The sequence below is a fragment of the Mus caroli genome, chromosome 10, assembly GCF_900094665.2.
Source record: "Mus caroli chromosome 10, CAROLI_EIJ_v1.1, whole genome shotgun sequence".
Taxonomy (NCBI): domain Eukaryota; kingdom Metazoa; phylum Chordata; class Mammalia; order Rodentia; family Muridae; genus Mus; species Mus caroli.
In genome coordinates, this window is record NC_034579.1 from 53,684,358 (window position 1) to 53,701,479 (window position 17,122).

Below are 17,122 nucleotides of genomic sequence, written 5' to 3' on the forward strand. Positions count from 1 at the left end.
AGCTGCATATGTATCAGAAGATGGCCTAGTCGGCCATCATTGGGAAGAGAGGCCCATTGGTCTTGCAAACTTTATATGCCTAAGTACAGGGAAACGCCAGGGCCAAGAAGTAGGAGTTGGGGGGAGGGGGGAGGGGGGGTAGGGCATGGGGGACTTTTGGGATAGCATTGGAAATAAATGAAGAAAATACCTAATTTTAAAAATTCCATTAGAATAAATAAATAAATAAACAAACAAACAGGAATTCTTCCATAGCAATTTATCCTGTTTCTAACTCCAGCAACTAGAAAACACCATTTCAATGAGAAGACAGTGACTTAATATCAACTCACATCCTCATCCCATGTGAGAGAGCCAACCCCTGACATTATTAATAATACTCTGTTATGCCTGCAGACAGGAACCTACCATAACTGTCTCCTGAGAGGTTTCACCAAGCAGCAGATGGAGGCAGATGCAGAGAGACCCATAGCTAAACATCAGGCAGAGCCCGGGGAGTCTTATGTAAGAGTGGCAAATAGAAGTGAGCAAGTCCAAGGGTACCACAAGAAGACCTACAGTGTCCATTTGCCTGGGACCATGGAGGCTCACAGAGCCTGGGCCACCGAGTGCTAGACATTGGCACCCTACACATTTGTAGCAAATATACAGCTTGATCATCATGTAGGTCCTCTAACACGTGGCATGGAGGCTGTCTTGGTTTCTGTTCCCCGCCACTGGGTCCTCTTTCCCGTACTTGTACCATCTGGTCGGACCTCAGTGGCAGAGGATGTGCCTACACCTGCTAGGACTAGATACCCCAGGGTGGGGAGGTATCCAAGATGGGGCTCACTGGGGAGAGTGATTTGTAAGGGTGGGACTGAGAAGGGAAGAGAGAGGGGGGTTGTGACTGGGATGTAAAGTCAATAAAAAGGGAAGTACTTTTAAGTAAGACAGAACCTGTTATAAAATACAGTAAGATTTTGTTCTAGGGTAAAAGAGTGTTCCAAAATGAAATATGAAAGATGAGGACAGAACTAGAGAGTAGTTTGCAAAACAGAAAATAAAAAGCAGTTTGTAAAAAGGCTATGTGGGTTAGAGAGTTGTCTCAGCAGTTATGAGCAGTTGTTGGTCTTGGAGAAGACCTGTGTTCAATTCCCAGAACCCACATGGTGGCTCACAACTGTCTGGAACTACATTTCCAGGAGCAGATCCAATGCTCTTTCCGGACCTCTGAAGTACCAGGCATGCACATGGTACCCACAAATATGTGCGGGCATAACACTCATACGCACAAAATAAAATCAATCTAAGAAATTTTAAAAATACTTGTGAAAGGTAACACCCAGCAAACACCATACCCAAGTTATAGTCTATAAGGCCCGTTGGCTGTAACTTCTGTGACTGTGAAGACTTCTATTAATAGGAATATTTGGAGTTGGGGTACCTAACACTTTTCTGTATAGCTACTATCTACCTTTGTGTGTGGTCTAATATCCTTGTGTTAGGCAGATCCTTTTAAGATGTACAAAGACATCCCTAGCCTCTGGCAAACCAAAGGCTGAGCATCACCAGACACTCTGAAGTTTGTAACAGCGTTGCTCACTTACTTTACCTGTGTCATGGCTTCTCTGCTCTGTTGGTGTACAGATGCTAGCAACCTGTTATGCTGGATAGAACAGGTATTTGTGGTGACCTGAATCTATCTTCCACAGTCACTCAGAATCAGCTCCAGAACAAATGATCTCTTATGAGCTTTTTTTTATTCATCTAACACACTAACACATAAAATTGGAGCAGCATACAACAAACTATTGCTCAAGGACAAATCTAGTTGGACAGCTGTTCTTCTAAGCAAATGTTTCACTGAGGTGTAACCATGTTCATCTATTATACACTGTCCCTTGTTACCTTCACATCAAATGGCAGAGCTAAGCCATTCATAACAATGATGCATCCCACAGAGCTTGAAGTATTTACTCTTTGCCCTTGACATAAAAAGATTACCAAGTTCTATACTAATAGTACTGATTCTAATTTTATCATGAGATGACTTATCAATCCAGTCATTGTGCTTTATGACTGGACCCATGGGGCAAGAGGAAGAAATCAAAACCTAGGATCCACAATAGTGGGATTCCAATGAGCAAACTCCTTCCCACATTGAGCTGTGATCCTAAAAGCCTACACTGTCAGGGTGAGAGTGAACCAGGAATAAACCTACTATTCCCTTCTTCTCAAAGACCCATAGGGGTGTTTGTTGCTTTGAAACTAAAAGGAAAGGAGAAAGTGAGACATTGTTGGGAGCTTCTGGCCAAAGTACCAGCCTTGAATATAATGCAAGACATCTCTTTGATTCTGAGAATCTCAAAGCATGAAATGGGTTCAGTGATTCTTCCAGAACTAATGTCAGAGAAAGCTACTGTAAGCAAATCCAAGTCTGACCAATGGAAGCTATCTTTACATTAGACCTCAAAGTATCTCTGCAAATTATTCCCAAAAGTCACAAGAAAAAACAATATGGGCATATCAAAATACATAAAGAATAACCATAAGTCAAAATTATTATAAACTACAATTGTACAATAAGACAAAATGCAAATTAGATTATTGGTAAAAATCAAGCTAATTTAAAAAGTGATCTTACAGATATGAATAGCAACCATACAAAATGTACAAATTTAAAAACTTGTAACGAAAATTAAGATATTAAGTTTAGCAGTAAATTAGACAACAGGAAAACACAGAGAAGGGAGAGACAGAAGCATAGCCACCAGGGGGAATCGACAGCTGAGATGGGTAAGTGGTGGGACAGGAAAAGAGAGAACAGTGGATGTCTTGGGGAGAGAAGATGCAAGATAATTAGAATCTGTGGAATACCACACTGGAGAGAAGAAAGGCACACACATAGAAAGTTCTGCAGATCCAGCTGACTAGAATATATGGTGTATGTGTGTGTGTGTGTGCATATATACATACATATATATATATGTATGTATGTATGTATATGATATATACATATATGTATATATGATATATATATATATATATATATATCAGCAGAGTAATTAAAGATCACAGCTATGTCCTATATTAGGGAATGTGCTAGTGGATCACAAAACTAAATGTTTCTTTAAAACCTTACTTCAAATTGTGTGTTGAAATCAAAACTTATTCTAGAGAAATTACGTATTACTTGAGTTCAGGAGCTGGCTCAGCAATAAAAGCACTTGCTGTAGACCCAGGTTCAGTTCCCAGGACCCATGTGGCAGCTCAAATCACTTGTACCTCCAGTTCCAGGGAATCCAGTGCCCGCATCTGACCTCGACATACACTAGGCACATATGTATTAAGGACACATACATATGAGCAAAACACTCATAAATACAAAACAATTTTTAAAAATATGCATTACTAAAGCTTAGTTTAAAAGAACTTTAAAAGGCATGGTAAAATACCTAATTCAGAGAAACGGCTCATTTATGGAGAAAAACGGGACTGGGCTTGAAGGAATGACTGAGGTAGACTCCAACTGTTCTATGCTAGCTAGTATTTTACATAAAACATCTATTTATTACCCTAATAACAGAGGAAAAACAAAGAAAATGTGGAAAAGCAGGTTAAATTTTATTTTAAAACTAACTATAGACATGAAAGTTATACCTATATAGGTCTTAGTCTAGAATCCAATGACATTTATTTAGGTGAATAAGTGTCTTGGCCCTAAGCTTCAGTTCATTTTAAGACACTTTTACTTACGTACAAATTAGTCCTAAGTTGGTGTAACCATTAATAGCATTGAAAGTGAGGCACCCTTGGTCTCTGCGCTGCTCCTTTACTTCTGGGGAGGGGGCCGAGAGAGTCGTTTCCTGATGTGCTGAAAGGCCACACCCTAACCTGGATTACACAGGCTCAGTTCATACAAAAATGACTCTGGAAAACAGCTTGTAATAATGAAAATATATAGATTCCAAAAGGAAAAGGAATGAAAAGCTATACCAAGATATTTCTCCCTTTCTCTGACATCCAAAATCTAACCTCTATAACACTACTGAAGAAAAATGGATAAGAAATGACATAAAATGAAACAAGCTAGAATTTCATCATTAAAAAATTTTGATACACGTTCATCTAGACTAGTGGCTCTCCATCTTCCTAATGCTATAACTTTTTTTTTTTTTTAAAGATTTTATTTATTATATGTAAGTACACTGTAGCTGTCTTCAGACACTCCAGAAGAGGGCGCCAGATCTCATTGCGGATGGTTGTGAGCCACCATGTGGTTGCTGGGATTTGAACTCTGGACCTTTGGAAGAGCAGTCGGGTGCTCTTACCCACTGAGCCATCTCACCAGCCCTGCTATAACCTTTTAATACAGTCCCTCATGTTGTGGTGATATCCAAACATAGAATCATTTTGTTGCTACTTCATAACTGTAATTTTACTGTTAGGAATGGTAATATAAATATGTGTTTTTCCCAATGGTCTTAGGAGACCCCTGTGAAAGGGTCATTTGACTCCCAAAGGGGATGCTACCCACAGGTTGAGAAATGTTGATCTAGACCGTTTTCACTGGAGATCATTTCTATTGGGTTAGGGAGGTACTTTCAGAGGTACATACGTATTATCTTGTTTTTTCAGATTGCTTGTACCTTTGCCATGGGACCTGGGCATCTGCATTTCATTCACTGGTCATGTTCATAAGATGTGTTTCTAGCCCAGCCATGGTGACTAGATGTTTAGTTTGGTTTTACTGTCACCCATGCTTGGTTAATTTCAGATCATACAGGAAGAACCTACCGTCTTTAGGAGACTTGATACTGCTTTTTTAGGCTAGAGTGATACTAATTCAGTGGTTACTGGGGTTCACTAGGGTCTTAGTGGTAGTGTGTCGCTATTTTTAAGTCCCAGGCTGGGGAAGGAAGGAATCAGGTTCTGGCACTCATGGGGCAGGGATTAGAGACAATAGGATTCATTAGCAGAACTATGTACTGGCTCCTGAGGCAGGGTTGGCAAGTAAGGGAACTCACCAAGGAAGCCTATGAGTGCAGCTCACTGCTGGGCCTGAATTGGAGGAAAGGTGCTGTGGAAAGAGAGGGTGAGGGAATTCACCAATAACGCCTGCCATGTGGCTTCTGTCTGGCTCTAAACCTAAGAAGACTGCCTGACTGGATTTAAAGTCTGCTTAATTAGAGAAAACTCATACTGTAAACCTAGACAAGAACCCAAAAGAGACATATGTAACACAATTCAAGGTCCAGATACACCACAAAGGAGGGTGTGGAAAGACCTGGGTCAGAGGACCAGAACTACTGTGAAACAGCATCCTCTGGACACCATGGAGGTTGCACCTCACAGGAGGGTGGTTCTGATGCTCTGGTCTGCAATCTGTGTTTACTGACACTCAAGGTCCTTACCCTCAATTGGTTTTTGATCTATCAACAAAGTTGCCAGTGGCTAATGGCTGAGTCAAGGGTGGGGACACTGAGAGTTGCACGGGAAGAATGCAGAGAGAATGTGGGACTGGGAGAGAGTAGAAGGGGACACAGAAGCCAGGAAGAGATAAAGCCAACAGCAATGTCAGTTTCTGGATAAATAGCCACTGACCACTTCCCTGACTGGGCATGGAATAGCAGGGGAAGATTTAGGAGTGCCCAATCATTGAGTTAGACAAGGCATTTTAAGAAAAACGGTTGTTTGTGTGTGTTTTCTATTCACAGACCCAAGATAGCTCCTGGGCAGGTGCACGCATGTGACCAGCCAGGAACACAAAGTGGGCAGACAAAACTCCCGAAGCAGCACCTATGAACTCTCAACAGCCACAGTTATCCATATAGATCACAGCAGTCAACATTACTGTGCTAATGGGAAAATACACACACACACATACACATGGAGAAGAGGACATGAATCTGGGAGGGACTGCGAGAAGGGCTTGATGGAGATCAGGGAGAGAAGGGTGAATATGATCAAAGGGTACTGCACTCATTTTGAAAGTCTAAATACGTTTCCAACAATGTTTAATAATGTAACTGGTAATTTTGGTGAGAATTTGAAAGAAGAAAGAAATTAATTTATAAACAATATATATAACCACTATATATGTTGCCCTTATATATCTTAAACATTCCTTCTCAACAAGATAAGTCTAAATATTAGTAAAAATATTAATTGAAAATATACTAAAGAGCAGAAAAGAGTTACAACTTTTTATTAGCTATGTATTTTAATGCTGTGATTTACTTATTCTAAATAAAAACAAGAAAAAGATTATAATTTGTAAATAACAACAAGACGATGATTAGTCCCTCGCTAAACAAAAAAGAAGAAATTATGTCTGGGAAGTAAAGTCGTGTATTGTATCAGCAGAAAATAAAATTACAGCTCAAAAGGAAAAAGGCCAAGTCTTCACCCTGAAATAAGACTGGTCTTATTACAAGGAAGAATACAAACAAACAAACAAACCACACATACCTGTCTTCTTTATTGATTTGGTCACCAAAGCCCACTGTATTTACAATGGTCAGTTTCAAGCGAACATTGCTTTCCTGGAGTTCATATGTCTGAGCTCTAAGTCTAACACATGGACAAAAATGTGAGGATTCCAGTTCTTCAAAATTAGTATTAAACAATGTGTTAATCAGTGTTGATTTTCCAATTCCAGTCTCCCCTAGAAGAAACAAAGCACATTTTCACACGTGCAGAGAATCACTGGGAAGAACAACATATACAAACTCTAGAATGGCTTCAAGGAGTCTATTTCAAAGGCTATGTGGCCTATAAAAGAATTTAGGCTAACGGTGGTCTTAAATCACTAGAGAAACAATTATTATACCTGCCAAGTTACTCTGCCCTCTGAAAGTGAAACAAAAAAAGTTTGAAGTAAAGCAAATTAGAATTTAAGCAACTCATAAAATCCAGAGTTATTAATCTGCTTATACAAACAATGATGTGAGCATAGGAACATACGTGGTGAAAAACTCGGAGAAAGGGCTACTGGCACTCACCCACACAGAGAATATTGAAACAGAAGCCTTGCTCAATGGATCTATCGACCAGCTGATCAGGTAAGCTTTCAAAACCAACATGGCCACACATAGACAAGGAGCGGGGATGCTCTTTTATCTGAAGGAAAGCAAAACAAATAACTTTAATTATATTTTTATATTTGATATTTAATCACTGTAAGATATAAGCATACTTGAAAAGATAAATATAATTTATCAAGGCATCTCAAGAGTTCATGACTTCTATTTCTGACTGAAGATAAAAGTGATTAAATTTGTGAACACTGTCAAGACTCCCAAAGCACTCACTTCTCATTCCTTTATATGACCCCAAACCATAATTTTTAACATTAAAACAAGTGACCTCCAAAACTAAGAAAACATCCAAGTAAACTATGCATATTCACTGACAAAAATGAGTTCACTGTCACTAAGTATACTTACATATAGATTTTGAATAACTAAGAAAATCCTAAAGAACAGAGTTATAGAGTAGAACATTTCCATTCTGAACTATAAGGGTATAATTTGTACTTCATATTACAGGAAAAAAATCTACATATATACATTATAAATAGTCACACACACAAACACACATTGCTAACCCTCTGAGTGAAACTCTAACTTAGATGGAGCCCTGAGAGGACTGCAGGGCTTAGAGGCCTTGGCAATATGCAAACTCAAGACACCAAGTGAGAAAGAGAAGGTAATGAGAACAAAATGCAGGAGACAACAGGAAGGGAGGCCCCCACACAGGAATCTCAGAGACAAAGCTCACCATGCGACCAGAGGGACAGACTAAACTTTGGAATGGAGCCTTTGGTCCTTTTCTCCATAAAGTTTGTATGAGATGAAGCTCCCAGAAGGGGGTTAAGAAAAGGAGGGAAAGAGTAAAGGAAACAGAAAAAAGAAATGAGGAAAGACTGCACTCCTGTCAGATTCTACAAGACCAAATGGTTGCATTTTGATGCTATGGAGAGGTGAAATGTTGCAAACCAGGACCAAATTATCCTGGGCTGTGTTAGGTCCCTTTGAAAGCTATCTATGCCTACCATGCCTATCCCAGCATCTGAACTCATGTCCTGGTGACTAAACCTTAGAAGCTAAGAATGTCAAGGAATCATTCTTTAATGTGTGTGTGTGTGTGTGTGTGTGTGTGTGTGTGTAAGTGAGTTATGAAACAGACTGACAATGCTACCCATTAGAGCCACAGACTACAAAACAAAAACTCCAGTCCTAGGCATGAGAAACCCCTTTTCTGTTTCTAACAAAAATGTTCTTTCTTGTGGTACATATAATACTATGTTATAAATCAAGTTTCTAATAGCTATAACAATAAAATGTTAAAATATTTTGTTGATTTTGGTTTGCAAATAAGCTATAAATATGCAAACATTATGGGTCTAACTTTCCAGTGTCTCTGCTGTTAGTCTTTTCCACCTGTTTTCAGTTGTCATTTTTCGGTTTTGTCTTTTTTTTTTTTCTCTTGTCTTTTGGTCCTTCAAAAAATGTAACCACTTGCTGTCTCTTTCAGCTTCTTGAAAAAAATATCCTTTTTTGTTCAAAACTGCAGTTGCAGTGTTTTTCTGCCTTTCCTGCTCACAAGATAATTTACTGTTCAAGGTCTCTATTGAAATGTAACGTTCTCTAACTCTCATATTTTAATGAAAAGAAAAAAGATAAAGCAATGCTTTAAAATTCCATGAAGCAATGAGGTCTATGTAAGAATTAACACAAAAAAATTGGAGTCTTAACAATAAATGTACAAATATTACTTTGCTATATTATGTAAATTTGTGATTGGATTCAATGCTAGTTAAGAGAAATTAAATAAACAATAACAAGTATGTTTATATTTTAGGTAAAATGAGGGAAAGTTAATATTTTAGACAAGGATGCATCCTTTTCCTACAATAAATTAAGATTTTGTCCAAAAATAAAGAGGTAGAACAAAATTACGAGCTTACAACTAAGTTGGGAAGGTTTGACCAGGTTACAGGAGAGCTAAGGGGTAAGACTGCTTGATGATTACACATTACTATAGTTCACTACCCTGAGACAAAATCGATGCTGATTCAGTTTTAACAAGAAGGTTTTCTTACATGTCAATCAGTTCTCAGTAAGGCTCTCCCCGTTGAGTAAAACTTCCACTTACTGGATTGCCCCTGTACTAACAGTAGCAAAAAGTTCTACTTCAAAGAAGTCTTAATACCTAAGGCATTCCTGCTAAATTACACAATAACAAAAACTATGTGCTCATAAATGTTGGTAACCAGGCATTTCCACCACCTGCCCCCAGGGACCCAGGGGACAGCAGATGTCACCACTAACTGCCAAGATGAGACACATTCCTGCTGTTGCCAGGAGTGGCATATCCTCCCACTGCGCAGGCACTATACCCCCTTATAAAAGGCCAGTCCCTCCTCTCCACACTTTCCCCTCCACCCACACCCAGAGGCAGCCTCTATATACCCACTCCCCAATAAACCTCCCACTCGAGATTTGCAGCATGGTGTGACTTTATGGTGTCTGTCCCTAGAACATATTAAATCAGTATTAATCAGCCTATTACACAAACAGTTTCACTCTACTTATGATCTGCACTTCTATAGACTGATGACTAAACTACTGCTGTCAAAATCAACTAAAGCTTGTAGCTTCCTTGCCTAAGACATTTCTACTAGTTCTCCTAAATCTAAGCTCTACTGTTTTGAAGATTCTATTTATGTCTATAAGAAGCAAGTACTCATATGCTCCACTATGTTCATAGCAGCCTTATTTATAATAGCCAGAAGCTGGAAAGAACCCAGATGCCCCTCAACAGAGGAATGGATACAGAAATTATGGTACATTTACACAATGGAGTACTACTCAGCTATTAAAAAGAATGAATTTATGAAATTCCTAGCCAAATGGATGGACCTGGAGGGCATCATCTTGAGTGAGGTAACACAATCACAAAGGAACTCACACAATATGTATTCACTGATAAGTGGATATTAGCCCAAAACTTAGGATACCCAAGATATAAGATACAATTTGCTAAACGCATGAAACTCAAGAAGAATGAAGACCAAAGTGTGGACAATATGCCCCTTCTTAGAATTGGGAACAAAACACCCATGGAAGGAGTTACAGAGACAAAGTTTCGAGCTGTGATGAAAGGATGGACCATCTAGAGACTGCCATATCCAGGGATCCATCCCATAATCAGCTTCCAAACGCTGACACCATTGCATACACTAGCAAGATTTTGCTGAAAGGACCCAAATATAGCTGTCTCTTGTGAGACTATGCCGGGGCCTAGCAAACACAGAAGTGGATGCTCACAGTCAGCTATTGGATGGATCACAGGGCTCCCAATTGGAGAAGCTAGAGAAAGTACCCAAGGAGCTAAAGGTATCTGCAACCCTATAGTTGGAACAACATGATGAACTAACCAGTACCCTGGAGCTCTTGTCTCTAGCTGCATATGTATCGAAAGATGGCCTAGTCGGCCATCACTGGAAAGAGAGGCCCATTGGACTTGCAAACTTTATATGCCCCAATATAGGGGAATGCCAGGGCCAAAAGAATGGGAATGGGTGGGTAGGGAAGTGGGGGGGGGTATGGGGGACTTTTGGGATAGCATTGGAAATGTAATTGAGGAAAATATGTAATAAAAAATATTAAAAATTAAAAAAAAGAAGCAAGTACTAAACAAAATATAGACTCTACAAAGGGAGAAATAGAAAAACTGTGAGGGAGACTTTAAATGGGAAGTGGGATGGGAACAAATACAAAGGGTCAGGGAGGAGGGAGAATAACACTAAGGATGTTTGAAAGAGCCACAGGGAAACACCATTTTATAAGCTTACTTAAAATACATACACACACACACACACACTCACGCACACACACACACACTTCCCCTAGAGGCACTACAGGTATGGCTATGTCACATGTGCATTGGTAGATGGCCAAGAGAAGAAAATTATCTACACTTCGTGTTCTGACCTATGAACATCTGAACAATTAGCAGCCTAACTTCCCTGAAAAAAAAAAAAAAAAACAAGCCTGAAACACCACTAGTCCAGAGCCAGGAGGCCCTGACGGGGAGCTAGTCTGAGACAACCACCAGTTCAGCACCAGGCAGGCCAGGCCAGGCTCTCAGGACGAGGAGCAAGCCAGATTCGAAGAACCCACAGGCCCTGCACAGGAGTGAGTCCAAGACAGACAACCCTTGCAAGGGGCCACTCTGGCAGACCTGGGTGAGAAGTGAGCCCGAGACAACCACCAGAACTGTGCCATGGGGCCTGGACAGGGAGCTAGTTTGAGATGACCATCATAGTCTGGGGCCATGCAGGCCTGGTGGGGTAGAACATACCCAAGATGACCTCTGTGGGGCACCACAATACATGAACAGGGCACAGCACTCCTGCAACCACTTCTGAGACAACCTCAGACACTCAGAGACCCCACCCCACCCCACCCCGTGCCACTACGAGGAGCAAGTTAAGTGGGGAAGAAATGTTAAGAGAAAGAGAAACAGAAGGATATGGGCACAATGAAGAGAGGTAGAACTGAAGACTTGAGGGTACTAAGGAACAGCCTGATGGATAGCTGGTAACGCCACCTGTGCTGCTACCAGGGGCCACATCTGGACCTGTGGCCCTGCAGCAGCAGGGATCTGTTACTACCAAAGGCCAGGCAGGTGTTCCTGGTTTGGGCTGATGCCTAGGAACATGTTGATGTCTAAGGCTACAAAGACCTGACCCCACCCCTTACCTGGCATCATGGAAGAGCTGGCCCTGGGGACATGAAAGGAGAGATGACCCCACCCCTAGCCAGCTGCAGTATTCAGGAGAGGTGCCTATACACAATGTGGGAGCTGCAGGTGAGCTGGCCCTGCCACTCATCTCATTTGAGGTGGCCTCCTCCCTCACCCCTCAGCACATGCAGCAAACTGGAGATCTCCCCTGGCCCTGGGGTCATGAGAGCAGGAAAGCTGGCCCCGCCCCCTCATCAGCTGCAGCATCTGGAAGGGCCCTGTGCCTTGCCTGGACAGCACAGTATTGCTGACCCTGGTGGCTAGGGTGAACTGGCCCAGAGGATGTGAAAATGGGAGAGCAGGCCCTGCACCTCACTTGGGCAGCACAGTAGAGCTAGCTGGATATGGGGGTTACAGGGAAGCTGGTCGTGAGGGTGTGAGTATAAGAGAGCAGGCCCTACCTCTTGTCTGCTGGGCGGTGAAGCCAATGATGAACAGATGCCTACCGCCCTTCCCTTGTCCCTTGCCAGGTATGGCAGGCAGGAGAACTGACCCCAGTAATCATGAGAGTGGAAGAACTGGCCATGTCCCTCACTGGCTGCAATACTCAGAGAGTATTGCACATCTGGGCAGCAGGGTAGAGCTGGCCCTGGTTGCAGGGGGAAGGGTAGGGAAGACGGGATGGGGGAAGGTTGCTGGTGAGCTAGTCCCGAGGGCATGAGAGCAGGAGGGTCAGATACCTCTCAGGCCCAGATCCAGGGCTTTGAATTAGCCCATTCCAGCATCTACTGCATTGATGAACTGCTGGAATGCATAAGCAGCCAGTCCTGCAGACCCAAAACTACAGGATCTCCATGACCCATGGCAAGAACAGGATATCTGAGAGGAGTCCCAGTGAGATTCCAGTATTGATAGAGTGGCAGAAGCCAGAGGCTGCTTACCAGACAAAGGAGTCATTGCAATGAACATTTGCCAGCAAAGACTTGTGGACAAAAGAATAAACTGTAGGGCACACAGTGTCACATCACAACTTACACAATGGAATTATTTTTCTGTGTTGTGGGGCGTTGCATGGGTGAAGGGTGGGTACAAGTGCAGAGGGATGACTGGGACTGGAGGTCATGATATACAATTCACACACAAAAAAAATAGTTTTTAAAAGTGTGTGTGTGTGTACATACTAACAACACACACAAATTCAGGTAATTTCATCAACAAAAATAAGACACTATAGCCAACATACCCTTCAGTTACAAACCGGGTACTTCTGGCTAGCTCCTCTTACAGAACTTCAGGAAATGAACTTTAGATTTATTTCTTACACCAAACTTGTGTTGTCTTCTGAAGATAAACTCAATGGATTTAAAATACAATCTAGACTCCATTCATCTTCAAATGCATTGATACCTGAGTACATAAACATTTCTAACTCACTTTTGTGTTTTAAAAAAGACTTAGATATTTTTGCAGTTTATCCAAGACATATTATAATTAGCTTGGTATATTCCTAACTCTTAAAAACAATACTAATCTTATTTTTGATAAACCCACAAGTGAGGATGATACTATGTCCTTTTATTAAATCATGTTTTTGTAATAACTGTTTGGTTACCCAAATGCCCTACATTATTTAAGCATAGTTTTCATATTTAAAAAGATTCAATACATTCAGTGTCTTTGTAAAAGAACTTTATTGCTCAGTATAATTTGGTTTTTTAAAAAATCTAGCTTTTAAATTGAAAAAATTATTTTAGATCTTTCAACTAAAACTGCATGAGTGATACTTATATTTGTATAAAATAATGTATATTTCATGTGCATTGGTGTTTTGCCTGCATGCATGTCTCTGTGAAGGAGCTGAATCCCCTGGTACTAAAGTTACAGACAGCTATGAGCTGCTATGTGAGTGCTGGGAACTGAGCCCATGTCCCCTGAAAGAGCAGCCAGTGTTCTTAATCACTGGGCCTCTTTCCAACCCCAGTACTGAACATTTTTTTTAAAGATTTTGTTTTATTAATCATTTTATTCGTTACATTTCAAATGATACCTATCCCCCTTCCCCTTCATTCCCTTCCACTTTGCCTCTATGAGGGTGCTCCTCTACCCACTCACCCATTCCTGCCTTACTTCTCTAGCATCCCCCTACACTGGGGCATTAACCCTCCACAGAACCAAGGGCCTCCCCTCCCATTGATGTCAGATAAGGCCATCCTCTGCTACATATATATCTGGAGCCATGGGTCCCTCCATGTATACTCTTTGGTTGGTGGTTTAGTCCCTGAGAGCTCTGGGTGGTCCAGTTAGCTGATACTGTTCTTCCTATAGGGCTGAAATCTTCAGCTCCTTCAGTCCTTCCCTCTAGTTCTTCCATTGGGGTCCCAGGCTCAGTCCAATGGGTGCTTATGAGTATCTGCATCTGTATTCGTCAGGTGCTGGTAGAACCTCTCAGGGAACAGCCATACCAGGCTCCTGTGAGCAAGCGCTTCTTGGCTTCAACAATAGTATGGGGGTTTGGTGTCTGCAGATGGGGGATGGATCCCTAGGTGGGGTGGTTCTGGGACCTTTCTTTCAGTCTCTGTTCCAATTTTTGTTCCTGTCTTTCAGAGACAGGCAGGTAGATCAATGGAATAGAATTGAAGACCCAAAAATAAACCCACACACCTATGGTCACTTGATCTTTTGACAAAGAAGCCAAAACAATGCAGTGGAAAAAAGACAGCATTTTCAACAAATGGTGCTGGTTTAGCTGAAGATCAGCATGCAGAAGAATGCAAATTGTTCCATTCTTATCTTCTTGTACAAAGCTCAAGACCAAGTGGATCAAGGACCTCCACATAAAACCAGATATGCTGAATCTAATAGAAGAAAAAGTAGGGAAGAATCTCGAACACATTGATTGGCACAGGGGAAAACTTCCTGAACAGAACACCAATAGTTCATGCTCTAAGGTCAACAATTGACAAATGGGACCTCATAAAATTAAAAAGCTTCTGTAAGCCAAAGGACACTGTCAATAGACAAAATGGCAACCAACAGATTGGGAAAAGATCTTTACCAATCCTACATCTGATAGAGGGCTAATATCCAAAATATACAAAGAACTCAAGAAGTTAGACTCCAGAGAACCAAATAAAAATGGGGTACAGAGCTAAATAAAAAATTCTCAACTGAGGAATCTCGAATGGCCAAGAAGCACCTAAAGAAATGTTCAACATCCATAGTCATCAGGGAAATGCAAACCAAAAACGACCCTAAGATTCCACCTCACACCAGTCAGAATGGCTAAGATCAAAAGCTCAGGCAATAGCAGATGCTGGTGAAAGAGAAACACTCCTCCATTATTGGTGGGACTGTAAGCTGATACAACCACTCTGGAAAACAATCTGGCGGGTCCTCAGAAAATTGGAAACAGTTCTACCTGAAGACCCAGTTATACCACTCCTGAGCATATGACCAAAAGATGCTTCATCATATAACAAGGACACATGCTCCATTATGTTCACAGCAGCCTTATTTATAATAGCCAGAAGCTGGAAAGAACCCAGATGCCCCTCAACAGAATAATAAATACAGAAAATGTGGTACATTTACACAATGGAGTACTACTCAGCTATTAAAAGGAATGAATTAATGAAATTCCTAGGCAAATGGATGGACCTGGAGGGCATCATCCTGAGTGAGGTAACACAATCACAAAGGAACTCACACAATATATACTCACTGATAAGTGAATATTAGCCCAAAAGCTCAGAATATCCACAATAAAACACACAAACCATATGGAGCTTAAGAAGAAGGAGGACCAAAGTGTGGCTACTTCAATCCTACATAGAACAGGGAACAAAACTATCACAGCAGGTAGAGAGAGAGAGGGTATTCAGAGGCAGAGAGGAGGGGGGAAGGGAGGGGCAGGATCAGGTACAGAGAAGTACAGAGGGTCAGGAAATTGAATAGAAATGAAGCAGTGGGGGATGGGGAGCTGGAGATAGCCACTAGAAAGTCCCAGACACCAGGGAAGCAAGAGACTCCCAGGACCCAGTGGTGATGATTTTAGCTGAAATACCCAACAAAGAGGAGATACTACCTGTAGAGACCACCCCCAGTAGATAGGCACGGCCCCCAGTTCAAGGATGGGGCTACTCATGCATCTCAAAACTTTTAACCCAAAAGTGTTCCTTACTGAATTTTAAATCTAAGCTCTTATAAACAAATATAATTATTCCCTTTAAAACAAAAAGTAAATAAATACCAAATGGATTCAATTTATTGAATTACTACATTTCTACTAATACAGTAAATTAAATGTTCTAAAAAGTCCTATAACATACTCAAATGTTTGATAAACCTAAAATAATTTAAACTCTTTCTACACTAGAGATACCCAGAGATCTCAGTTAACTCTTTTTATCCTGATTATACAGAAAAACATCAATCTCTAATAATAATATGAACTGATATTTTCTGATTATTAAGGTGAACCACAGTATAGTTAGCTAGGATCTTAAGAAGTAAATGATATTCATATTTTATCACTGGAAAATAGGATATGGACAAATCTCACTGTGACCCCTACTAGAGTCCCATTTGCTTTCCTAAGTATTAATGTTTTAAAGAATAAGATTTAATTATGCCTATGTGCTGGTTAGTGATTTGTGTTATTGTTTTGTCAACTTGACACACACTAAGGTCATCTGGGAAGAGAATCTCAACTAAGAAAACACCGTTAGGTTGGCCTGTAGGCAAGTCTATGGAACTTTCTTTGTTAATGACTGACATTGGAAGGTTTAGCATACTGTGGGCAGTACCACCCATAAGCAGGAGGTCCTGAGAGGTATAAGAAAGAGAGATGAATATGAGTTTTGAGAGCAGGCTAGTAAGACATGGTCTTCCATGGACTCTGCTTTTTAGTTCCTGATTCCAGGTTCCTGATAAATACTTGCCCAAACTTCCTTCAACAACAGACTGTGATGTGGAATTATAAAATTAAATTATATCCTTTCTTCTCCAAGTTGCTTTTGGTCATAGTCTTTATCACAGCAATAAAAACCTAAGGAGGATAGCCTACAAGACTTAAAATTCTGATTACTGACAAGTCTCACCTCTAGTTTCTGCCACTATTATTAATATTTGATACATGTGAAAAAAGAAGTTTGCCGAGCAGTGGTGGTACATGCCTTTAATCCCAGCACTTGGGAGGTAGAGACAGGCAGATTTCTGAGTTCAAGGGCAGCCTGGTCTACAGAGCAAGTTCCAGGACAGCCAGAGCTACACAGAGAAACCGTGTCTCAGGAAAAAAGAAAGAAAGAAAGAAAGAAAGAAAGAAAGAAAGAAAGAAAGAAAGAAAGAAAGAAAGAAAGGAAGGAAGGAAGGAAGGAAGGAAGGAAGG

At 40.9% G+C, this 17,122-nt stretch overlaps 1 protein-coding gene and 1 non-coding gene across 4 annotated transcripts in view; one reads left to right on the top strand and one right to left on the bottom strand.

The window, feature by feature from the left end:
* The window catches only part of Septin10 (septin 10), an 82,432-nt gene that overhangs the window by 43,832 nt on the left and 21,478 nt on the right, over window positions 1–17,122 (bottom strand). For all 3 annotated transcript variants that reach the window (XM_021174286.2, XM_021174285.2, XM_021174287.2), the window contains exons 2-3: window positions 6,987–7,104; window positions 6,454–6,649 (exon numbers count right to left, since the gene is read on the bottom strand). In XM_021174286.2, the coding sequence (XP_021029945.1) occupies window positions 6,454–6,649; window positions 6,987–7,104 (314 nt within the window). The remainder of the gene's footprint in view (window positions 1–6,453; window positions 6,650–6,986; window positions 7,105–17,122) is intronic.
* Window positions 10,891–11,016, top strand: LOC115032250. Its single transcript, XR_003837899.1, has one exon. It is a non-coding gene; the product is annotated as a small nucleolar RNA SNORA17 (small nucleolar RNA).